Here is a 26,528-nt window from a genome sequence, read left to right on the forward strand (position 1 = left end):
AAGTTCTGGCCTAGAAAAATCTTGAGATTTTCAAAGCAATTCTCCACAATCTTTCCCCCTTCCATTGACTACACTCCAGACATGGTGGAGGCTCCATCAATTTCTGTTACTGAAGATGTGGAACAGAACCTTTTTAGTCTCGTTGACATGAGATTAAAAAAAGTTCCATGGTTTTAAATCATTTGAGGTCTGTTCACTATACAGCACAGATAGCTTATTCGGCCTGATAATGAGTTTAATAAAGGCAAAATGAGGTTCGGAGCCAGTCAGGGTGGTTCTATGCTTTGTGTTCTTGCTGTATTTTCTTCCTTGTTTACCGTTTATTGATCTCACCCTAGCACTTCTTGAAAGCACTATCTATGCCACACTCACCACTGTATTCTAGGAATTCAAATGTCTGTTGACTAAACGAATAAAATAAGTAACAGGAAGACAACTATACTCAGCCTTAACCAATTAAAAATTTAGTTTCTCCTGAGGTTTCAGAACATCCAGCATACCACAAACCCTGGTGCTTAACAAACTACCACCAAAGCTAGGGGTTTAAAACACTTTATAATTCTCCCAATTCTGAATTCACCTGGGTGGTTCTGCTCTATGTGGTACCTACTGAGGCTAGAATATCCAAGATAGCTTCTTGGGTATTTGTCTGGTGCTTCCATGGTACAGCTAAGGTTTGGCCAGGCCCCCCTCTCCTTCCCCTACAGTAGTCAGCAGGCCTCTATATGGTTGCTCAGAGTTCTAAGAGGACAAGCCCCAATGTGCAAGTACGTAATCAATACTCCACTTGATAATGTCCCTTGGACCAATTCACACTGGCCCAGAGTCAGTGTGGAAGTGCAGATACCAGGCATGGTTCACCGGGAATGCTACCAGTGTTTAACAGTCTACCCATCCTAAGTGATCCTGAAGCAGGTAACTGAAGTAATGATGCCTCATTTTACACATAAGAATCAAACTCAGAGGTTAAATCATTTGCCCAGGATTATATGTCTAAATGATAAATGGGGGGGAAAGGGAGGTGGGGGAAAATATCAATTCATGCTATAGATTTTTGCATACTGGCAATAAGGCAAAGGTTTGTAATGGCCTTTTACCATGTCTTATTGTTCTCTACTTAACTTCAAACTCTCCTTGCTATCCTTTTTCCTTTCCTGATTCTTAGTAGCCAACTGTGGGCAATTTTGTATATCTATACTCAGGAAGATGACGATGTAGATAATCCAAAATGGAATGTGTTTTGTAGCATTATCTAAATGAGCAACAGATATTTGGTGAAAAATAATAATAGTATGCTCCAGAAACCCCTAATATTTCAAAGAAAACAAAGATGTCTTGTGATGAAACCACTTTGAGACCTGTCAATACAGGAGGAAAATCTGTTCTCATCTTCACTAGAATGAAAACATGCCAGCCTATAGGAAATTGACTCTCTTTAAGTTTGCTGTATTTTTAGTTCTCTCCTTCCTGAGAAGATGGAAAGATCTACCATAAGGATGAAAGACTTACCATAAGTACCCACATTTACATGAAAGATCTACCATAAGCACCCACACTTACAGTATCAAGAAATTGTTTCCAATATTGAGGAGGCATTTATTTAAAAATATATTCATTCATTCATATATACATTCATTTTACATTATTACATTTTAATATGCATCAAAAACTAGACAGTTTTTAAGAACTTTTCAAAGTCTTGTACAGAGGCTTTGGCAATCTCTTCACAAAATATTTCATCAGGTACAGATACCAGTCTGTGCAAAGAGATGTAGTTAGGTTTTGCTGGGTCATACTGTGCTCTTCCTAAATATGTCAGAAACAAATGTCTTTCTTTCACTTTAAACAACCTTGTATTAAATACCTAAAAAAAGAAAAAAAATATTTAAAAAACATTCTGTACTGGAAAATCAACTATCAAAATATTTGGCTAAAAATTTTAATAGGCTAACACTTATGAAGTATTGACCACATGCCCACTGTGATAAATGCCACAGGGTTTTAACTGTAGTAAGTAATTATCATTAAAAAGGGACTCTAGATTAACAAAGAGAAAAATTATAAAATAACCAAGGACTACATTGTAGGTAAAGAACACTGACTAATCCAGAGAGATAGAAGAGATGTTATAAAAGCAAATCCTTAGGTCCCACCCCGGAACTACTTTGACAGTGGGGCTCACGAGTCTTTCAGACGATTGTGATACCTGCCAAATTTGAGAACAAAAGGGAGTAAGATCTATGACGTCAAAAAATTTATAAGATTTTATCTGTGAACTTTCTAGTATTATTATTATTTTTAAAATTCCTGTGGCTCCCTTTCTGTGACTAACATCAAAACAAAATGAACCTGGCCTCTAGGGAGGAAGCAAGTAGGGAAAGTGAGTCTTGCCCGCATCAGGGTTAAAACTCCTAACTAAGGAGGTACAGTGGCTGCAACTTCACAAAGCAATCAGAAGCAGGGTAGGTCCCTACAGCCAGCCCTTATAGCCAGCTGTAAGAAAGAATGGAGAATTGGGAAATCTGGCCACACTTGATTATTAGAACCAAGAAGCAGAAGAGAGATCCATGAGGCTCCCTGGCAAGGCCCAAACGAACCACATGCTGCTTTTCGTCTCGGGTTCTTCTCTTGGCTATATTTCACATACACTAAGGACACTGGACATGGCACATAACCTCAAGAGTCTTATGTTCACGTGGTAACAAAATAATAAGAGATCATTTAGAGAGGACATTATGAAAAACAATTGTTGAAAACTAAAACTCTGAGAATGGCAGCCAAAAATATAGTGTGCCAACTCAACATGGGATTGGCTTGCTTTGAGGACACCTTTTTCTTTCTCTGCAAGAACATATCAAATAATGTTCTGCCTTCATTTTGGTAACTAAATTCCTGCTACTACATTATTACTGCTCATAAAGATGTGAGGAGCTTTTAGATGTATTTCTTTAGAAGTATGACTCCTATGCAGTGACTCCTGGCTTACAAAATGATCATACAACAGACAAAACCACAAATGACTGAAGCTCCCAAGCTATTAATTTCCTAAATATAATAACACTTTTGGCCATTTATACAGCTTATGACAAGAAATCTTCCAATGGATCAAGATGACTTCATTATCAGAGACTTGTGTGATATTTCAAGTCCGAAAAGCCACAGTTCAGACTGAGACTGAGTTATAATTTCCTTTGTTTTATTTTTTTTCCTTGGTTCTTGACCATCAGGAGCCACTCTGCCATTGTCAGAAAAAGTTTATCTAATTAATGATCTATTAAATTCCCAGGGATTTAAAAACAAAGACCCCTGGGACTGAGAATTACCTATCCCCTCTCGTCCTGACATGGACTCCTGCTCTGCCTTCATGGAAACCGACAGTGGGAGAAGAGAAACATGGTTTTAGGGGATCCTGAATATTACCTCTTCCCTTATTTCCTCATGTTCATTCCCCTAACTGCTTTTGTTATTCTTTCCCTTCCATGGTTGCTGCTTTGAAGTTACTAAATTAACCATAGTTATTAAGTTACCATGTTTCCCCATTGTTAATCACTGATAAAATATATGTGCTAACCATAACTGTTACTTGCACAAGAAACCTTGTTTCACACCACTAAGTTTTTAAAGCACCAGCCAAAACCTTAAAGTCCCTATCACTTCCCTGGCAGCCCTACTGTCAGTTATTTTATTTTTTATTACTGAGGTTTTTATTTTATTTTTTAACATTACTAGCCAGTCCCTAAAAGTCTGAGAATCCCAATATGGAAGCCACAGTTCTACAACTGGGCTTCCCAGAACCTAGGTTTTGAAGTGGTTAAAATCTCTGTTTTTGAAGAAGTGATTTTGATAGTTTCCTCCTCTTAGAAAGTTTCTGTCCATCTCTGAGACCCTACTCATTCTACAGACAACTCAGATGTCACTTCTTAAAGTGGCAGCATTTCCTAATTAAGAGCATGGGATTTTAAACTTGACTGCCACACCTCTAATCCTAGCTCTACCCCATTACCTAGGTAACCTTGGACAAACTACTCAATCTCTGTATGCTTACTTCATTATAAAACAGGGATAATAGTACCTAACTCACAGGTTGTTGTAAGGATTAAATGAATGAATTATAGAAGTAAAGCAGCAGAGACAGCTGGCACATAGCAGGCACTCAATAGGTGTTATTATTTCTATGATTTTCCTACTTTTTCTACAATAACTGTAAGACATCTGGTTAAGACTTTTAACATTATGTAAGCAATTACATTTTTAAAACTTGTCTTCCACACTAGATTACAAGTTTCATAAGAATAAAGACCATGTCTCATTGATTTTTGTATCCCCCAATCAGATTCTCTTATCAGGCTCTATTATCACTGAATTACCTACCAACCCAGGGGAAAGCTAACTGCCATTGCTTTTTTGTTGAAGATTACAACTGTTCTATAGCCAATTTTGTACGACTACAGGCTTCTACTAATTTTCATAATGAACATATATGTATATAAAAAAGAAATCTTCTCTATGAAGGGCCCATTCATAGAGAAGTATGATTATTTGATAAATAAACATTGTTACTGGTGAAGGAACTGTACCACAGTCAATCTAGTTCTGATAGTTAATACTAAAGTTGTATTTCTTCTGCCTATCTTTATATTAAGAAGAGATGTAGCAAACGGAGTAAGAGAATTACTTGAATGAAATTTATTTCTCCAGAGAATACTTTGAGAGTCTACTCACATGGCAAAAAGGAAAGAAGGGTGACTCTGATGAAATTTAATCATTCATTTGTTCAAAAAGTCTTTATCTAGTGCCTATTAATTGGCCCAGTATGGTTCCAGCACTGGGAATTCAGCAGAGTATAAATCAGACAATATCTCTACTTTCAAGGAGTTAACGTTCTTACAAACAAGAAGATAATGTCACTCACTAGGTTAAAGAACAGGAAAGTCTGATTAGTTTAGAATGGAATTACAGCTTTGCAGTGATGGCAAACTGGAACTGTTTAATATTTTGGTAGTAGATCATTACAATGTGGCTTATTAACTAATGGATTTATATAGACTGTGTATAAAAAGTACATGTAGATGAAAGGACCTTTAAGGGAAGTGATTTCAAATTTAAATGGAGAAAAATATGATAGAATATATTAGATCCTAAAAGGCAGAACAAGAGTAGGTAAAAACTACAGGGAAATATATTCATCACTTCTCTCTCCTCTGGAGATGCACGTGTGTATGCTTGAAGTTGTGAACTTTTCACAAGTGATCTCTCTACTATGTCTGCTATAGACATAGCAGAGAGATGCTATTCTTTTTACCCAAAAAGAAACATGAAACATGACATTAATACAATTCTTAGAACTACATTGCATTTGGTCCAATTTCACAAACAGTAAGGAATTTTCACATGCAAACAGTACCATTCCCCTAGAAGCAGCTCTGGATGAAGGGCATTGTCTGCTACGACATTACCTGTGGAACCTGTGGGAACCTGACATTACCTGTGGGAACCTGACAATGATGTGGTGGGGAATGTTCATCACATTATGAACATAGTCGAAAGTCTCAGTAAGTTTCTTTTTATTTGCAGTTAACATCTTGGGGATTTTGGTGATCATATGTTGAATTTCATTATGTTTAAAACCTAGCTCAAGACGATATACCTAAAAGAAAATAGAGTTGCTATGAATCGTGAATAGAAATAGTTATTTTGGTAATATGCTGGAGGGCACAATGATTCTTTTAAAATATAAAATAAGGACATTAAAATCTGGAGTCAGCTATAGCAATGCCCTCAAGAGTTCATAACTTCGTGCTTCTGGGGTAACCTGAATTTCAAACTCCTCTCCTGAGAATGAGCTACTCACAGCATGCTGCTCATCATGGAGATCACCAGAAGGAGCTTTCAGTTATGAGACAGATAATGGTGGACATAGGAAGTCTGTTCGGGCTATCTGTATAGGCCCTACAACACGCAAGCCAGAACAAACAATGGATTTTCAAGTGTTTTTTAAGCCTCTGTTCCCAAACACTCTCTCCTACACGTTATCTGGAAAAACTACATGTCAAAATCCCAGACAGACATGATAAAACTAAAAACCCAAATGTGGGCCAGGTCTTCTGTGTGCTTCCCCACCAATCCACTCTGCAAGTGGGACCCCTTGCAACCTGAGAGCAAGGACTACCTCCCCAGCACAGAGTATGGGCAGGAATTCAACACAAATTTCTCCAACTGAATGTGACATACTTTAAGCACCTCAGAAAATAGGCCTTACACAGTAATTTCAAATACTACTATAGTTTCATATTCCAATTAGTCAGCTGACCTTGGCTCTATCCTATTCTCTTGGAAGAAGGATAGCAGAGAGTGTCTGACATGTCTGTGATAGAACTACAGCTGGGAATCAGCACAGGTTCTAAGAACAACAATGTGCTGGCTATTATTTTCTTCACAGAAGTCTTTGCAATCCAGCCTTTACAACTCCTCCCCCACCTAGGTGACACAGACATAGACTCTCATACTGAGCAACAGAAGGTTAGATTCCAGGTTCCACCCTGACACCTAAGTTATTAATCCAGGATTACAGGTATCAGTGTCTGCAAGGTGATTTACTATGTCACACCTGGTCAACGTGTGAAACTATTATTTGCTAAAATAAATCACTTGATATTTATTAAATCATTTCCTCTGTCCACCTTTTTATAAATAACTTTTAAAAATCTAGTTTTAAGATGACAGTAGCAAAATCTGCCCTCCTCAGAGGACTTAAAACACATACAGAAAGATGCTGATTTCTTAAAAGCTTTAAGCCATCCTACCTTTATATTTTCTTTCACAGGCTCCAGACTTCCAGTTAGTAGCCTTGGGAGACGAACTATCAAATCTCTGGTCTATGGTTATGAAAATAATCGATTATTACTATATATGTATATTGAACTATTTTGGAAAATAAGACATTACTAGGAATATAAAACTAAAATTTTAAATGTGACCCAGTCAGAGAAATGCTAGGAACCACGGAAACAGATAAACTCAATACTGTTTGAGGAATAAACAAGTACTGAACATAAAACTCAAGGACACCAACTTGATGGAATATTATATGATACATGTTTAACCTAACAGGGTAATTTCTTCTTGTGCAGAAATACCTGGCATTTATAGAATTCATATGGGCCAGACATCTGTTATAAACGCCAAATCTAACAGTATCTCGATGTATCTGACATGGAAATACACAAATTTTCCCCTTTATTTACCTTTTTCACACTAAGTTCAAGTTCTTTCTGAAAAAATCCCAGTCTATTATCCAATCTCTCCACTGAAAAACTCAGTAAAAATGGTGCATTTCTGACCATCTGTGCAATATCGGCCTTACTGAAATTTTTTGACAGTAGATAAGCCACTCTAGAGAAACAAACAAAATACATGTACATATGATAAACATTTACTAAACATACTAAAGTCATGCAACTAAACATTTACTAGTGTCATTCTACTTTCCAAAGTAACATGTTTTTAAAAAAGGCTCCCAACAAAGGATCAATATCTGATTAAAACTTTATCAAAACTGTTGTCTACACTGTGATAATTTTTCCAATAAAAAATTAAGATATAAGACTGAGCCCAAAACAATTTTTAATGCAGATAATTCATTTGAAAATTCTTATACACAACTAGCTTTTTGTACATATGAAATTTTCTTCATTCAAAACAAGTATGTGAAGTCAGTGCTATCATAGAAATTCTATAAGACTCCTGTACATAACAGAGCCAGAAGATAAGCTCAATTAAATAAAGATTATCATACCCTTGTCTCATCCAGTAGAAGCTTATTTTTTCATTGTATACCCTTTTAAATACAGGTGGCAAATTACTTATTAAATAATTCCAAGTAATTTTAAAAAATGCTCCACAATTTAATTTGACAGCCAGGTTTAGGAACCACTAAACTATACCATCAGTGTGAGAATATTTCTTAGTTCATGAACAAGTGACTTAAGCTCCCTTTAAGCTTAGATTTCCTTCTTAGAATTAACAGTAAGGAGACAGTATGGTGTAGGAGCCAGTACTGTGGAGTTAGATTAAGTGTGCTTGAATCTCAGTTCTGCCACTTATACTAGCTGTGTAATCTTGGGCAAACTGTTAACCTGTCTGTGCTTCACCTGCAAAATGGACATATTAATAATAATGGGGGAGTGGGTAGCCTCTGAAATGGCCCACAGTTATCCCCACCTCCTTGTATGCATCCTTCTTTGGAATAAATCTTGAGCAACAGGGCAAATTAATTTTTGAATGGGGAGGGAATCTGTGTTCCAGTCAGGAGGAGTGAAGCTGAATATGTCAGACTGTTTCCTACAATCATTCTTTCTCTCCCTTGTATTGTAATAACCTGTCTATATTTTACCAGACTGTAAGTTCTATGAAGGGAGAGGGCATGTCTATATTACGTGGTTCAGTGCCTTGCATACATAAAAAGGACTGAAATTGTTCAGTGTAAGGAATGTAGTTTATGTTTTGTTTTTTCCTAATTCAGAGACAAGGCATTACACTCTGATTGTTCAAGGAACCAGAAAGCTCTGTGAAATGAAATGAGGCTCAATATCAGTATGAGAATAGTCTAGCGGGAGAAGACTAAAGGCTGACCAGATAGGAAATTGTTGCAGTAACATTCATGTGAAATGATGGGACTCAAGGTTAAGTATTACAAGTGAAGATTAAAAGAAATGCACTGACTGATTTGAGAGAGAGAAAAATATAACTGATAGGTCCTGATATTTTAGATGTGGATGCCAAAAGAAGAGAGGCCAAAGTTCTACCAATATTTCTGATTTGGACAACAGGGTGATCAGTGCTCCCATTCAGTAAATCTGTAGGAAGAAATGATTTAGGTGAGAGGTGGGGGTGACGACAAATTCACAATGTGAACAGAGGGAAAGGGACTCTGTCTTGTTCTGTCATGTTCCCAATGCCTTGCAGGATTCTTATTTCACAGATCATCTTACTGAAATGATTCTCACAGTTTCAATAAATTCTTTGACTGCTGAATGAAGTACAAAGACTTTCATGGAAGTGCTAAAGAAGAAAAAAAGGAACCATAATAGTCAGCTTATGGAAAAGATTAAGCAATTTGCCAAGAAAATGTCAATGTCTATCATCAAAAATTGGCCAGAAAAAAACAGAAGTTCTGGCTTTCATAACTTAAAGTGCACTCTCAGATAATTTTGCCATTTGTAAACGGATTTTTTAAAAACTTATTCCAGTTTCGGAAGAGAAACAGTTAAGTACTCACTCAGCAGTAAGTTGGAAACATAAGTAATGAATAGTTGAATAAAATAACTGTTTTGGATATGTAATTTTCATCAAGGACTGCCCGTAACAAAAACCAGTAACATTCATGTTCATAATCTCAACAAATCCTTGTGTAGCTGAGACTTGAAAAATAATTTATTCATTATGTGAAAATTATTCTGAAACCCTACCTAGTCTTCAGATTTTCCAGGTCTTCAGAGAAAATAGCATGGTTTTTAGTCAAATATGTTCCCAGTTGGTTATCCTCTATACCCAAATCTTTAAGGAACAGGAGTATTTGCTTAATATCTTTTTCAAAATCCAGCCTCAGAAGGAGATTGGCTGCATCTGGATGTTTCTCTATCTTGGACAGATCCACTCCTATAATAAATTACAAACACTGAAGATAATTGCTTAGCTTAGTCATTAAACTTCATACCTAGAAATATAAGAAATTACTGATGGAGATCAACAACCTAGACAAAGGAGAACTGAGACAGGCCAATAGAAACTTTTAAATATTTTACTGCAGAAATAAAAATAAATTAAAATGAAAATGCAGTGCTTATTTCAAAGCCATGTATAGAGGAAAACAGTACATTTGGGGCTAAATTTCCATCCCAAACAAATTCACTAAGTCATACTGACCTGGGATCATCATCTTTATCTATGATTCCCTAACTAATGATTGAAGGATGTTTCTGAGTCCCTAATGCTCTCCATAGTGATTGCTTATGGAAATTCTGCAGGGAAACAAACCCTATGAACAAACTGTTACTTTCTTTGGAGTTTATCATTTCTTTAGTTATAAGCATTGTTTTAAAAATATACCTATGATCCCCTCCACAGGGAGAATAAAAGTGGCCCTATGTCTTACTCACTGTAATCTCCAGATCTTGACTATGGAGACAAATACCCTGAACAAGCTCAAGAAATGTCTACGAGAAAAAGGGCGAACACACACAGCCCTCAAGAACACAACAAAGCAGAAAGTATACAGCCTTTAACCTTCAGGTACCCTTATAATCTTAGGTAACCTAAGTAAGTGAGGCAAGGGACAGGAGAGACAGAAGGGGAAGAAAGCAAGTTATTACTTTAAAGTATTCTCTGGTTATGGATATAATTAGATGTCAACATTAATTAGGCAGGGAATCAAAGTAACCTAGAATCCAAAAATTCTCATTAAAACTCATCATTTTATTCACTTAGTTTTTCCTTTAATCTGGTTTAAAAAATTTAATTAAGCCTGCACAGGAAAGGCCTACTCTTTACCTTTAGAATAAACACATGGAGATAATGTAAAACCTTAAGTTTAGATTTAAATTTTATATTCTTAAAAATATTTCTTCAGGTTAAAAGTAACTCTCAAGTTGTTTTCTAGATGCAACTTTACAATCTTACCATAAAAGCAATGAAATAAAAAATTCTTTCTATAATGGTATCCACAACCAGAAAAATAAATCATAATTTGATATATTATTAGATCCAAATATAATTCTAAACCTAAATTTCTTGTATTATTGACGTAAGATGGTTATGAACAGAAAAACAGATTAGATAAACACACACAGAATAAAGACTAGAAGATCCAGGATGAACTAGAAATTTAGCATACATAAATAATGACATTTCGAATCAATGGAGTAAGATGGACTATTCATTAAAATATAATGGGACCACTAGCTATACATTAGAAAAATAAGAATTCCTTCTATATCTGATTAAAAAAAAAACTTCAGATAGATTAAGAACATAAATGTATACCAACTCTAAAACTAAAAAGAGAAAACACCAAATTTAAAAAACAGTATTAAGTTTGATAGATAAAAATATAGAACCTACTTATGGCTTTCTGTAATATATGTATTTGCATAAAAAAAGGTCGGGAAAACTACTTAACAAGTTGGTGACAGTGGTTACCTTTGGAGAGTAGAATTGGAGAAGTAGAGAAAGTAGGAGTTCTTGTAGTATTTGCACTTTTAACAAGTAGATGTAATTGTTTTGTGATTTAAAACTAAAATTAATAGAAAAATAAATTACTGAATGGATGAATAAACAAGACAGAAACTAGTCTCTAAAATCTGTGTTAACTGTGGGAAGGGATGCTTTAAACATAATAGAAAGGGTTCAGACTTCAAATTTAACTCAATATTACAGGGTACATGTGCTAAGGCACCTTGCTCTGCATGAGCTATCACACCCCACCCATGCTGAGACAGAAATCCTGAAGAGTTGTGTTTTAACAGCAATAGGAGAGTAGAATCTCAAGGAGAGCACACTGCTGTCTCAGCAGAAATCATCTAGGCCTACTCACAATTGCATTAACTTGAAAAAATAGCCACTGAATACTTATGAACCAGACACTTCCAGTAGGCTCTGGGATTTAAAAAAATGAATACATGATTCTAACTTCTAGGTGACCACAGTTTAAGATGGCTTTATCCACTCAGTAACCACAAATATTACCACTGTATTCAGTTATGGTTATACATATTTAGTGTATTATGCAGGGTCTGGTAGGAAACAGAAATTGCCCTAGAAAGTTTAAATGAAAAGAACTTTAAAGAAGGGACTCTGTACAGTGGTATGAGCAGAGTTAGGGAACAAACAAAGGCACCCCTAGTGCTAAAGGGACAGGGAGGAAAAAGTATTACCCAGACGCCGAGGGAGCTGGAAGCCATTAAAAAAGGGCTGCTCAGCAGGAGCCGTTGTCCTGGAGCAAGGCAGTTACAGGACCCAAAGCAGGAAGGGAACAGGGAAAAAAATACTCCCACCTGCCCTTCCCCTCCTTCTGAAGTTGCCTCCCATGGGCTGAAACCCCAGAAGCCAGCTGGCAAAGGAGGCCTAGCACACAGAGGTTAGCCTACAGGGATAGAGAACAGGCAGAGGACGGCAGAAAACAGACCTGAGAAGCAGAGAAGAACCAGAACACTTGGGTACTCAAAACTCCCATTTACCAATGCAGTCATGGTTCCTCTAAGGTAATGTCATTTAAGTTACTTTTAAGGTGTGCTAGAGATCAATAGCTGAAACATATTCCAGAGCTCTAAGTAGACTGTTAATTCTTTAAAGGTAGGGACCTCATTCTATGTTCATCTTGTATTACTCACAGCACCTAGCATAAGGCTGGGAGAGCTGTTCCAAAGGAAGGTGACTGGCTCTCCTGCTTGCAACAGATGTCACCTTTCCTTCTCCTCTGAACCCACAGAACACTTTATATCTTTTGTGTGGGACGTACCACTACCTTTCATCTTTGCATTCCAGTTATTTCTATATATGTGCATTTAGATGCTTCTGAAGACTTGAAGCTTCTTGAGAACAAAGGCTATATCATATACAATCAGGTAACTTGCACAGGGACAGGGGAGTAAATACTTATAATGTTATTAGTGCTAGGGTTGAAGTGAGCAGGGGAGATGTGAGAGCCCAGAGAGGACATTTAGAAGTTACTTGGATTTGAGTTAAGTTCTCCAATTGTTAGAGCTGGCCAAGCAAAAGGGGGGAAGTGGCAAGCAGCGAAGCTGGAAAGGTACACAGCAACCAGACCACAAACTTTTGATGCCATGGAAAGGCTTGGAAGGATTTCAAGAAGGTCACTGACTTACTCAGGTCTGCATTTTAGAAAGAGCACTAACATTAGAGACATCAGGACAATATTGATTATAACAAACCCATCAAGTTAGGAAGCAACTGACTTTTCATAAAAAATGAGGACCTAAACTAAGGCAGTGACTGAAGAATCATGGAGGCAGATGGATTTGAGAGAGAATGCTGTGCCTCTCAATCTCCTAGGAGAAAGGCTCATCATCTGGGAAAAATCATGTAAGAGAAATCCAAACCCAGAGATACTGGGAAAAGTAGGTTTCAATAAAGTGTCAGACTAAAAATAAAAGAACCAGAAAGTTTGCAGAGAGATTCTTTGGCTGCCTTCAGCTATCCAGATCCAAGTGCACCCTACCAGTCCAAAAGCTAAGATAGTTATAGAGTAGGCCTGGAGAGAAACCATCCAAATCAGGGGGATAGTGGGCTCCTGGAGGAAGGCCCAGGGTGTGGGAAAATTTAGCCCTAGGACAAAGAAAACTCATCAAGTGAAAAACAAGACAATTATTAACTATGAAAAATCAAAAAGTTATACAGGAAGAAAAACAATCACAATACACTTCCTGGATAGCAGTAAGCAATACAGTTACATTATCAATAATGTAATTGTTGATGGTTTACCTAAAAATTGTTAATATAACTGTATTGGGATAATTAAAAAAAAGGGAAAAGTATGTGTGTACATACAAGAGAACCACTAATGTCTAAAACTGATAAACCAAGCAACAGCATTACAACAATTACATAACATTTAGAAATCAAATACAAATCCCCTCTGGGGAATGGGATGCAAGGACAGGAAGGATGGAGCAGGGAGAATGATTCTTCACTAGAAGCCTTTTCACATTATTTGATTTACGTTCATCTGCATGTACTACTCTGGTAAAGATTTAAAATGTTAACTTAAACAAAGTAAGGCAAAAAAAATAATAAAGGTACACTCAAGAAGTACCTGTAGGTTACTCAGACTTACCTAGCAGCACTAATTTCTGCAGATTCTCAGAATGATCCACATAGTCTCGAAGTGTGAATGAAGCTGGGGGCAATGGAGGGTCTGCAACAATCTGGACAGCTTCCTCCTCAGAAATCGGTTGTAATGGAGACAATGGGGGCAAATCGTCCAGTTCTTTGAAGACAGTTATGTGGAAAGAGAGAAGCAAGTGAGCTCTCCAATCTGTATACTTAGAGCTATTTCTACAAAGACAAGCAATGTCTTCCCTAGATTGCTTCTTTGTAAATCTTGGGATCATCTCTGAATGAAACATCTAAGAAGTCCAAAGAATTTCTACCTTCTAAGAGGTAAGGTTAAGACTAATTTAGACTGATCACTTTCTGTTACTCAAATAAGAAATTAGTTGGTAAATTTCTATTCCAAAAGGAGGAAGTCCTGTACAAAATTTTTCTTCTTTTCTTCTTTTAAACAACAGCTAAGAACACTAAAGATGAACTCACCTTCAAGTACATTTTTGGGAAAGAGATTGACTCTGCCAAGGCTTGTTAACTTAGCCAAAAGAATGACATATTCTACCAGCCTGAATTGTATGGATTAAAGCCATCACATCCTGAAATATCTGTTTCGATCCAATCCCCTCTCCTCCAAGTTATTCTCAAATATGTCATTAAGAGGACTTCTACGATTCTGTTTCTACTACCTGTAGTCTTCTGCTAAGGACATGATCCCCTACAGTAGACTTGATTCTAAGGTTTGGGTTTGTTTAAATCAAACACAATATGGAAGATGCTGGCAACTGTAACCTACCTTAAGCTAAGGAATAAGTATTAGATTTGTTTCCCCTAGTTTTTGCCTCTGAACACCACCCTTTCTCATTTTTTATAGCTATCTTTTCTTGTCTCCCCCACACTCCCCTATACATATCGACTTCCTTCCTTTTATGGTTTGCTTAACCTAAAATTATCTCACTTGTTGTGAAATATTTCTTGCATAGGAATATTCCTAGAATAGGAAGCATAAGAGGGAGAGGATTAAAAAGTGACAAAGGGAGGACAGTGACTGTAACGGGGTATGTGGTGAGGACTTGATAATGGGGGGAATCTAGTAACTACAATGTTGATTATGTGATTGTATATTAATGTATATTAATGATACCAAAAAAAAAAGTGACACAGGGAGCTTTTTGGGGTGTTCTATTTGTTCTTTTATTTGTTGATTGCAGTGCATGTTACACACTACGTATATGTCAAAATTCATAACTATCTAAAAAAGATGAATTATACTTAGTATAAATTATACCCTAATAAACCTTAATACTACCATTCTCAAAAAAAAATGTTTTTAAGAATCTAAATAATAAAATACTTAGAAAGTAAATGTTACATATAGAGTTGTAAAATAATGTTATACATATTATTCTACAAACTTTTTTCTTAATAAAATAAAGGTATAATACAAGTAAACAAATAGTATTGGCCCTGTTCTTTTTCTTGCCTGGTACAAAGTATGACTTGAAATGGGCTAACAGAATGTAAACAGGTAACCTATTCACACTACCAAAGTGGGGCAAAGGGGAGTTTTCTGAAAGTTCAGAATTACCTTCTAGAGAAAGCTCAGAATCAAAGCTGGATATATTTTGTGTCTTCTGTGACTGCTCATTCACAGAAGGAAGCAGAGTGCTTTGGGCAGAATTAATCTCTTGCTTCCTTGAGTTGGTAAACTGGGAATTATTCCATAAGGACAAAGTCCTGTAAGTCTTCAATCCCCACTGGAGAAAGCAATCCTCAGAGGACATTTGAGGTTGGGCAGAAAAGCCATGTAACAGTGTTTTTCCTGGTCTTTGAAAACATTTTCCAAGTTGTGCACAGGTAATGAAGCTACTCAATTTAATTGAGTTAAACCATCTGGGTATCTGGTGGGCTGGCAGGGCCATTTTTCTTAAAGCAGCCTATGAAGAAAATACACAACCATCAAAAAAGAGAAACTTACTTTACTTAAATGTTTAAATCAGTATTCAAACAAAAAAAAGATAAACTGGAAATGTTTTTTTTAATTAAAAGGTGTTGAATAATTTTAGATGATTAAAGCAGTCAAATGTTTCTAAGCACAGGAAAAGCCAAAAACAAGACAGCCTCAGCTACAAACCCAAAGACAGAATTTTTGAGCTGGAAAAAAAAAAGATATTCTTTACAATTCAAAAATGAATAGCAAAATTACTGGTGTAAAACATTTAGAACAAAAAAAATCTGTAAATGTTCAAATTAGTCAAACCCAATAACCTTCATTAATATAATATTTAACAAAAATAAGGTGATGCAATAAGTGTTCTTGAAATTTGGTTTGAAGGACATTTAAGAGGCAGATTGCTGATCAAAATAACACTGAACTATTCAAATATATTTGATGCATATATATTAGTCACAAAATAAAGAACAGGAAGAAGTCTACTGTGTCTTAAATGAATCATCAAAATATTGTCATTTCTATCTAGAAGGTTGTTTCTGGCTTCATCCTCAGGGCTGAACACTGTTAATTAGTTCACAGAGAAAGCTGTTCTCAGCAGAGAATTGAACAAAACCAATTTTGTCAAATTCTGTTTGACTGCAGGGAAAAAGAAAAGCCTTCAAAAGAGAAAGGTCAAAAATAGCAAGCAAAGTGAAGTGAGGGAAATACATAAACAACCAGCAATGAATACATGCATATTTTGACTGAAAAAGAAGTTGCTTTTAAGAAGATTTTTATCTGGAAAGGCTGTCACTTCTTTAAGCTACAGGTATATGAATGAATTTTATATTTAGCCAGCCTAATTAGAAAGGTAAATCTGATGCATATACTTTTACATTAAATAAGTGAATCCATAAAAATCATGGCATGGAGTCCAGCATATGGAAAATAGTTAACAAATGTCAGCCATTATTATTATTATTATTGATTACACAACCAAATATACATGAATTCTGCTCAATTAACTGTTGCATACAACTTTTTGATTTACTTTTACACATAAGGGAACTCAGCTTATTTTATGCTTTAAATAAGACTAAATAATTGAAGTTTAGGGAAGTTTCCTGAAGGACATTTATAAAAATTAAAATCTCATCATCTCAACTGATTTTAGAAAGGAAGTAAGTATTCATGATAGCCTTGTGGAATATGTGATTTTTGTTAATTTTGGTAGGAAATGGGCTTCCACATCTGTCAAGTTTTTCCTCAAACCTACAGCATTCATTCTCTACACAACAAAGTCAGAAGGGTGATAACTGGGAGCCAATTACTCAGTTACGCTACTTTGACAAGGCTGTTTCTTGTGATGATTTAGCACAATGGCCCATGATGGAAGCTCAAAAACCATTCTTTAAACAACATTTTTAAAGGTTACTGAGTACAATAAAATGATTCTTTGTTTTGACTTTAAGTTTGTCAAAGCTTTAAAGTGTTTTGACTTTTAAGTTCGTCAAAGCATTTTGCCCTCTTTCAAAACAAACTTTTGAAATCCTATTCACTCTGAAGCCTTTCCAGGCTCAAATTAATACTCCTCCAACATCGGGCAGATTAGTTTTGAATCCCACGTTCATTATAAGACCTTTAAGCATACAACTAATGATTATACTTTTATTACAGGCGCACAATCTTCTCTACATCATTTCATGACTGTGTATACCTCTTAACAATTCATTAATTCTTCGTTCCCGAAGAGCTGGGCTGCGTCTCATCTCCAGATCCACCCTCCCAGTGACTACTCCCCGTTAGTCCAGAGGCCAGCACGGATCCAGTGTTTGCTGGATGGCAATGAATCATTTCTAACTACAGCTAATCCATTTGCCTACACCGTACTCAAGAGCAGGTAAGACATTTGCAGATGTGTACAAAAGCCCTGCACAGGGATAACAGTAAGCTTTCTTACATGACTCTTAACAGGTAAAGGAAAAAAGAATTTTTCTTAAAGCATTAGAGAGCTTAGAGAATTAAGTCCATAAACATATCATATACGAGTTCTCAACTGTATGCCTTGACCTGTACTCGCTGGGAATAGGAACTGCCACTGAAATACTGGTTTTCGAAGGTTCAAGATTTCTACCTCTGCAAGGCAACCAACCACCGGAAGTGAAAGGGAGGGTGGGAGGACGACTCCGTGCTACAGGGATCCTGAGCTACTGCTCGAGGCCCTCCCCAGGCCGCGTTAGCCAAGTCCACTCAGCTCCCCACACCCAACTTCCGCAGGAAGCCCGCTGACATGCCGCCCGCCTGCTGCATCCTCCGCAAAGTGCGCTAATAAACAGGACGGTGTCTTTTTTTGTCTCGTCAGTCAGGGAAGAGCCAAGCAAAACAGAACACATCATTCCCGATAGGGCCGCAAATGCCTAACAGCCATGAGGCCCCGGAGCGCGGCCGATCACTGGTGGGCCCGGACACAAGCCCAAGGAGGAAGTGCGCCCCCCGCGCTCCGGCGCCTCCGGCTTTACCTGAGGCGAGGCCCGTGCTTCGTGGGTTGCGCTGCGGGGGCTGCCAGGCTGGCTAGGCCGCGCTTACGGCCCCGCGCCACCTCGCGCCCGCTAGCGCACCAGGTCCGCAGGCTGGCGCCGCCGCGCGCCTGGGCCCACGTGGACTGCGCCGGAGTAGGCGAGTCCATCTTCGAGGCTGTGCGGGGGTATCGGGCGGCCTTCGAGGGAAAGAGCCGGCTGGGGGCAGCAGCTTCCGTTCTCCCGCGCGCCACTTCCCATAGGCCTCGTTCGCTGAGAGTCCGGAGACACAGCGAGTCCACAGAAATGCCTCTTCCAGGTCTCTAGGGCGGGCACGGTCGGCGGCGTCCCCCTCAAGGCGCCGCATCGGCGGCGCCGCGACCCCGCCCTCCGCGCCTGCCCTCCTCTCGGCTCCCAACCTTCCCTCCGCGCCAGACCCGGCCCCGCCGTCCGGCAGCTCTCCTTCCCCCTGCGGCTCGTCACCTCCGGGGTCCCAGCCTACACGGGCCGGGGCCGCCGCCGCCGCAGGACGGGGCGGCGGGTCATGGCGTCCTGCGTGGGGAGCCGGACCCTGAGCAAAGATGATGTGAACTACAAGATGCATTTCCGGATGATCAACGAGCAGCAAGTGGAGGACATCACCATCGACTTCTTCTACCGGCCGCACACCATCACCCTGCTCAGCTTCACCATCGTCAGCCTCATGTACTTCGCCTTCACCAGGTGACACTGGCAAGGCCGGGCCGCGCGGGAGGCGCCCTCTTCGTCCAAGGGGAAGGGTGGGCGGGCTGTGGTGGCTGGGAGCTCGGCCCGGTGGGGCTGTGGGTGAGGAGGCGTGCTGGCTGCCCTACAGACGCCCGCAGACCCTCCGCCCTCGGTGCTCCGCCACCGGCCGGGTGTCTCACAGCACACCCCGATCTTCCCCTACAGCTACTAAATTGGCGTTAGCCTCTACCCTCCAATCCCTACCCCACCCTTCTTTATACCGCCTTTCCTCCCACAGCGCCCGGGCTACATCAGGAACACTCGAGGGTCACCTAGCACGGCACCCCTTCTATCGCACTCAGCATCGCTCCCCACACACATCACGACACGGACCCCTTCCTCTCCAGCCCCCTTACCGACCCAGCACACCGCATGAATCATCTTGTGTGCACCACTGCCAGCACAAAACGCTGTACACGGAAAGCACTCCCCGTCTACAGCGTCTCCACGCAGAGTACCTGAGCCCAGGACATAATCCTGACCCCTTCCCTGTGGAAGTCGTCCAATATTCAGCACTACCCGCCATGCACAAAAAGCACATGTGAGGTGAACTACAGTCTTTCTCATGCAGCACTTCCCATATGCACTGCACACAAATTATCTAGCATAGCCCTTCCCCCAGCCTCAAATACGACCATGTTTATCACAACACAAACTGCCGCTGTAGACACATCACAATTGACCTTTCCTCTTCCAGCACCAGGCCACCACACTTCACACACACAGTTGCACACTCTGCCCCATTCATTACCTAACATACATGCTGAAGTGAGATATTGTCAAGCAATTGTAACCACGCCTGGTGCATAGTAAACACTGTAGAAGTGTTAAACAGAACAAATAAACCTTGCCCAATATTGCCCAATTCTATCCCCTTGAAAATACAAAGGTTCAAAGCACTTCTGATATATATCTGTGCATAGGAGTTACCCACCCCAAATCTTTGACACCCACATCATGTAACTACTTCCCTAAACATGTGACCCCTCAATACCTACCCAGGGGAACTAATTCATCCCTGGTTCATAATGTCGCACACACCATGGGTCCTACCTAACAGGGATTTATACTTTCTGAATGAGCATCTTTAAAGAAAGGCAAGGCGTGCATGCCTACCATAACATTGTGGCTTAAAAGACCAATCCCGAGGATTGTAGTTTTGGAGCTGGTCTCTTGGTTTCAAAACTATCTGTGTGTGTCTTTGGTTAAGTTATTTAACCTTTCTCAGAGCCTCAGAATCCAAACCAGTAAAATGAGGATAAAATATGTGCTTACCTCATATGTGATTATGAGGATTAAATGATTATGTGTGAATGCATTTAGCAGAGTACCTGGTGTCTGATGCAGTTAATATCAGTTACTTCTTCCAGGTCAGCAGACACTGCAGGGGTATATAAGTGGAGGAACTTTTGGTATTAACGGGTGGGGGTTAAGGATACTACAAAGCATGGGACAGCATGTACAATGGAGAACGAATTGTTCCCCAGTCATGTGTGTGTGCATACATGTGTGTACACACACATGTGCCAATGGTGCCTCCCTTGGGAGTCATTGCAGTTTTTCAGATTTTTGTAAGATTAATAATATTCTCCTGTATCACACTTGTCCTTACTGCATAATCTTGGTTATTACTTTATAAGACTCTTGGTTCTTACTTTATAAAAGTTTATCTGTTTGCATGAATTTACCTAAAGCTGTAAAGCATATGTAACAATTACTTTTAGTAACAGAGAGATGGCTACATTCTTATACTCTTCTGCTAATGCTGTGCAGTGAGATAGGACCAGACCTTTCTACCCTGTCCAACTAATAATGTATTTCTGGCGTTGGAGAGAAATCAGTTTTGTCCCCAGTTATGGTTGCCCTCACATCTGATTTTAACACTTAATAGCTGTGTGGCCACTTAATTTTGCTAAGCCTCAGTTTCCTTATCTGTATGTAAAATGCGAATATCTAGTGAAACCTCATAGAATTGTCTGTCATGAGGGTTCAATTCTTTTTTTTTTCTAGATAATCTGTTTTTAGGTCTCTGCATGACTTATAGTGAGTACTCAGTAAACATTAGCTGCCCATTATTGAAACATTAAAATTATTTTGAAAATAATACTGAAAACTATTTTATGGAAAATTAATGATTAAATTTTGCATTATTTCATTATATGCTAGTGCCTTCTCAATTATATTTGTCACTGAGCAAGGCTGTAGTATACTCTATAATTGAGAAAAAGGATAAAGGATTTGAAAATGGACATTTTGCTTGGCTAGAAAGTGTTATCTGTTTCATATTAACTTAAGGGTAGCTACATCTCGTGTGGGCTAGCAATGATAGAATTACATACTGTAGGAGTTTCTTTGGAAATTAGAAAAGTAATTATGGTATTTTATTTTAAATAATGAAAAGCAAGAATGAGTAGTCTGTTTTAACCTTTATCTTTAATGTTATTCTAAGCCCCTTTAGAATAAATCTCTCTTCCTCTTTTCTAATACAGAAAGTCACATTGTTCTGTAATTTCCCCTTTACAGCATATTCTGCCAAAGCAGTCAATAATTGCAGCAACGGAAGTCTAAGAAACGAGTGTGAATTTCAATAGCTTGTCAAAAGTAATAGAAAAGGATATCTAAACCTCACAGTGGCTTTTCCCAGAAATGATCATTTTATTTCTTCCACTAATTTCGTAAAGGAACAGGAATTACATATTGAAGAACTAATTAATGACAAGGTTCTCCTTGTATAAAATCTTAAGTGCCATTAATACAATTAGTACTTACTATATTGTACTCATTTTTGTAATGATTTGTGACTCTTCAAAGTGGGCCGTTGCAGATAGCTCTCTCTTCTTCCATAAAGATTGACGGTAATGACTTCTTAAATGAAAATTATTCTGTGCTCTTCTGTAATGATTACCTCTAGTACCATATACTTTATAATGACAGAATTTTAGTTGGATGACTGTTGTGTACAATTCTTTCAGTAAAACTTACATGTCTTAAAGTTTGTTTTTCAAATACTTGTAGTGGAAGAGGAGATAAAATACTTTTGGGGTGTCTTATTGCAGTAGGTGAGAACCAGTACCTGGGTTATGTCACATGCTACATAGACATGGCAAGAATTTAGGATTGGGAGGATTAGCTACCCTGCATAGAATGCTGAAACAAGTTAAGATATGTTAAGTAGTTATTTGGTAAATAGCAACTTGGTCAACTCACTGTTAAATCATAATGTTTATATTTCCTGTCCCTGTCACTTTCAATAAAAATAAAGGCAGATGCTATGGAATCAATCATTCTCTCTAAGCTCATCCTGCCACATTTTAGGATAGATATTGTTACAGGTTAAATGCTTTGGCATATGGCTCATTAGGTGTTTCAACTAAATGGGGGCAAGAAGAACCTTCTCTCAAGCTCAGAGTGTAATAATTACTGAGGTATCTAGTATTTATTTGGCTTTTAGAGATTGGTAAACTTGGAAATATTGAATTGCCCTGGTTTTAAAAACTGAAACTTTAGATTTGGAAGCACTAAAATCCACTAAAACACATTCAGAGCAGCCCGACCTCTCCTTAAGAGGCACCTGGCAATAAAACAGTGGAAGCAGCCTCTCCAGGAGTGCTTGCCCAGAAGACATCACCACTCACCTAGAAGAGACTGCCCTCCTGTAGCTTGCTCTACCAACATGATTATCAATTTGTCTATGCTGGGTTTTTCCGTGACATGGGATTAAGGCACAGAAATGAACAGACTTATGATTTCTTCATTTTTATTGATTTAGTAATAATGGTTTTTGCTTCCTTTCCTTTCTTGGCCTGAAACTCCAGTGCTTCATCATATCACTGAGCCATCATTCCACCTTCTGTGTCACCTTTCTCATGGGTACCTGCCAGCTTTCCCTCTTAGACCATATAAATCCCATTAGAAAGGGTCTCCTCCCACTGCTGACTCAGTTGTCTCAGTTTTGTTTCCTGTATGTACATCATGTTCTTTCTTTCCCAATAGCGAAGGCCTGGATGTCCTTGTTCCCTGACACCTGCTATACTGATTGATTGTCCATGGTGGCTATGTACACAGTTTAAACCAACCCTGGAGGCGAATAGAGCGCACTATTAGGTGGTGTCCTCTAAGAAGGTTCAGTTAACAGTGATCTTAACATCTCTCTTCCCCAATTCACATTTGAATCATATTTTTTATGGGTTTTAATTGACATCTTTGTATATCCTTTCTTATGCTTATTTTTGGTGTTTTATGTACCTAATAAGATTATATACTTACTGAAGGGGAAAATATGTCATATATTTTCTTGGGGTCTATTGTAGTAAATAAGGCACCTGGGTGACTTCAGATACTTTTTGGTTTAGGTAATGCCTTATCTCTGAGAGACTGCATGTCTAGGAATTGCTGCCTGTGTTTAGCATTTTAGCTATAATTGTGTTACTGAGTATAATACAATTTATCTTGTGATTTAAGCCCTGTAGCCCCAGATTTCTGTAGGGAAGTTTGCAGTTTTTCAGTCTCAGTGAATCCAGAAACCAGGACTCATCCAGTCAGCCATGATTGCTTCCTAAGCCCTCACCCTTGGCATCATGTTTAATTCAGTTTAATAATGCAACTGTCCAGGTCTGTGCCAACCTGGAGTTCGTTTAGTTTACCTTCACCAGGTCTAATTGGGCCTTTATGGCTTTTAGAGCTGTTCTCCTCTTCCTGAGCCCAGGCCTTAGCTTTGCAAATCCCTAGCCCTTTGAAATAGCACACTCCCAGGCCTTGACTCCCATCTCCCTTCAGTCCATCCTCTACCCTGCTGCTCTCATGAGTGTTTAAGGACAAATTCCTGATCCCATGTGTCTCCTACTCAGTCTTTCACTAGATCTGCAACACCTGTAAAAGTGCTAGCTGTACTCTCAGTCTTTCATTACAGAGTAGGTCTGCCTCTCCACGCTTACCCTCCATGCAGCACACAGCAGGCCTGGGCTGCTCCCAGTGCCAGGCTGCAGCCCTCTTTCCAGCTAGGGAGCACCTCCCAGTACCTCTTTCCTACCCACAAGGCCATGACCTATTTCACCATCCACAGCATGGGCTCCCTTCTGGGCACTTTTCTTGATTGTTCCAAGAAGCACAGAGGAAGGCATGTTTATATACCACCAAACACCTTTTTTATTGTTTCTCTCATATTGCAATACTTGTTACTTTATCTGTTTCTTGAGGTCAGATATCTTAAATCATCCCAGGATATACACCCAGTAAATGTTAAATGAATCAAATATAAGAAATCATTTATCCCAAGAACTTTTTAACAAATATCTGTTCTCCTTTAGTTGCGATCTCAGCTATAATTCTTAACCAGTATCATGGCTTTCTATAAAATGGAATAAGTGTAGTCTTCAAAGGTAATAAAACTAGTTAACATCAATTCACCTTGTAACACAGAACTAAGTTTTCCTTCGGGAAAGAGGATTCTTAATAGTGACTAGCCTAATAAACATGATCCTACATATGTGTGTCAATTTCAAGGACTCATATTAAAGGTCAGGGAAGGAGAATATAGGAGCAGAGGGAGAGCAGTCAACTTAGCAGCCTTAGGATTCATGCAAAAGGGTTATTGTCTGCCTGACCCCAGGGAGAAAGCCTTGTCGAAAGATTGCATGGAAGTGAATGGAGTTTGCTTTAGTTTCCCCAAACTGTCTCCTTGCCCACTGTCTGCTGTCAGACATTAAACTGCCATAGAATCTGAGTCCAAAACTTTTTCTAAGTGCAAACTGTTTTTTTGTTTTTAAACTTAGGGCTTTCCTTACAGTTTTCCTGCTTTTTATGTATTACCTCTTCTCTGGATAGTTACCTATCCTGATTGAAACAGTTTGACAGAAGGAGTCAAAGTGTTTAGGTAATTGATTGGCTATTCAGCACTAGGGCCTGAGAGCTGCTGTTGTCAGTGGACCCTGTGGCCTCAGGCTGTGATTCATCCTCCCGTTACCTGTGTCACTGGGCCCACTCAGCCAGAGCATCTTGCTCATTCTGGTATCCACTGTGTTGAGAATGCCTCTTGTGCCAAGTGCTGTGCTGGGCACTGGAGTTTCCTGGGAGGAATGAGATGGGACCAGTGCCTTCTGGAGCTTAAATTACAATTTCACTGGGTATTATCAATGTATGTAGTCTAGCTTACTTTAGCATGCTTCTGGAGTACCTCCTAAGTTCAGCAGAGAGAAGAGAACTTGGCCTCCCTAAGCTTGTCTGTGTGTATCATACTCGTAAATGTAGCAATCTTGACCTAGAGCCAGTATTCCAGAGCCCTAGCTTCTACTTCCACTCTGCCTCTGTGTGTGTGTAATTGTGGGCAAAATAAGACAAGAACTTTATTTTCCTCATCCTTCAAGTAAAGATAATACTTCCCCACAGAACTGTGGAGCAGATAAATAAAATGCCTGCAGCAAAAGTTCTTTGCAAAGTTTAGAGCACCAGAGACTTAAGATGTTTGTTGTTAGTAGCTACAGTAGACCTAGGAAAGAAGTGAGGGAGCTATTGGACCATAGCAGTTGAAAGCTTGAAGTCCTTTATTTTACTTTTTTGGTTTGACAGGTTAGAGCAAATAAAAATAAAAAGCTTTTCTCTCAGACTAAAACTATACTAAGATAATTATTTTGCATCTCATTGTCCATTTCATCATAATTATCTCAAGAGTAGGACCATGTCCATTCATCTTTGCCTTCGCAGCCCCCAGCCTAGTACCTAACCCAGCAATAGGCTTTAGCTAGATGAAGGAATGACATTCAATTACACTGAACTAATAAAATCAGCACTTTCTCTGGGCCAGGCACTACTCTAAGGACTTTACATGTGTTATTTTATCTTCACAACACCCCAGTGAGGTGGAACTATTATTTTCCTCAATGTACTGGGGAGGAAACTAGGGCACAGAGAAGTTAAGTAATCTCCCCAAGATCATACAGGGTGATAATTGTTGAAGCAGAATTCTGGTCCAGGCAGTCTGGCCCAAAGTCTGTATTCCTGGTCACTGTACCAAGCAGCTACCTAAAGGGGAGAGAACTTGGACTTCAGAGCCAGGCCCCATCAGTAAAATTCACATTATGATCATTTCTCCCTTTTAGGATGTTATTAAGAGAGCTGACATGCCAAAGAGCTAGCCTAGATCTAAGTGAGTCACAGATGCAGTGGATGTCCAGAGATAACTAATCTGGATTTGATAGTGTGGTCTTGTGGCCTTTGCAGCCAAGTTGCTTTTCATGATTAACTATTGGAAATTTCTGTATATATGCTTCAGTGTATGGTTAAGTCTCTGGATTATTGGGAGGTGAGAGAGGATGAACTCACCCCAGACTTTAGAGAATGGTCCTTCGTGGTCATGTTGTCAGGGACGGGGATGGGGGAGTGGCCAGAGGGGGGTTAGGCATGCTTCAGCAGCTACCTCTTGGAGCTTTTCTAGATGCTGTAGATGTAATCTTTTCACTCTCAAGAAAGAGTGAAGCTGG

General features: G+C 39.0%; 2 protein-coding genes across 4 annotated transcripts in view; one reads left to right on the top strand and one right to left on the bottom strand.

The window, feature by feature from the left end:
• Nucleotides 1-1,572: 1,572 nt before the first annotated feature.
• Nucleotides 1,573-18,435, bottom strand: MTERF3 (mitochondrial transcription termination factor 3). Of its 3 annotated transcripts, none has more exons than XM_017657860.3 (8): nt 18,292-18,434; nt 15,428-15,776; nt 13,850-14,002; nt 9,468-9,657; nt 7,245-7,392; nt 6,804-6,875; nt 5,486-5,647; nt 1,573-1,864 (listed from the first exon to the last, which is right to left on the bottom strand). In XM_017657860.3, exons 2-8 carry the CDS (start codon nt 15,759-15,761, stop codon nt 1,670-1,672), a joined length of 1,254 nt encoding a protein of 417 aa, XP_017513349.1. In that variant the 5' UTR covers nt 15,762-15,776; nt 18,292-18,434; the 3' UTR covers nt 1,573-1,669. The 3 variants fall into 3 exon arrangements, with proteins under 3 accessions (XP_017513349.1, XP_073085957.1, XP_017513350.1); XM_073229856.1 differs by lacking the exon at nt 18,292-18,434 and adding an exon at nt 17,490-17,759; XM_017657861.3 differs by lacking the exon at nt 5,486-5,647 and having other exon boundaries at nt 18,292-18,435.
• A 242-nt stretch (nt 18,436-18,677) lies between these two features.
• PTDSS1 (phosphatidylserine synthase 1) overlaps nt 18,678-26,528 on the top strand; it is a 59,748-nt gene continuing 51,897 nt past the window's right edge. Inside the window, exon 1 of the mRNA XM_017657865.3 lies at nt 18,678-19,011. Within this exon, the coding sequence (XP_017513354.2) occupies nt 18,833-19,011 (179 nt within the window). The 5' untranslated portion in view covers nt 18,678-18,832. The remainder of the gene's footprint in view (nt 19,012-26,528) is intronic.

Source organism: Manis javanica, chromosome 2, assembly GCF_040802235.1.
Source record: "Manis javanica isolate MJ-LG chromosome 2, MJ_LKY, whole genome shotgun sequence".
Classification (NCBI taxonomy): Eukaryota; Metazoa; Chordata; class Mammalia; order Pholidota; family Manidae; genus Manis; species Manis javanica.

Excerpts from the sequence above, each read along its gene's own strand:
- MTERF3 (XM_017657860.3), bottom strand. The coding sequence starts at position 15,761 with ATGGCCCTGCCAGCCCACCAGATACCCAGATGGTTTAACTCAATTAAA. Across the intron at positions 7,393-9,467 it reads CTGGAAAATCTGAAGACTAG|AGTGGCTTATCTACTGTCAA; the intron begins GTAGGGTTTCAG and ends TTGTTTCTCTAG. Across the intron at positions 6,876-7,244 it reads TTGAACTTAGTGTGAAAAAG|ACCAGAGATTTGATAGTTCG; the intron begins GTAAATAAAGGG and ends TCATAACCATAG.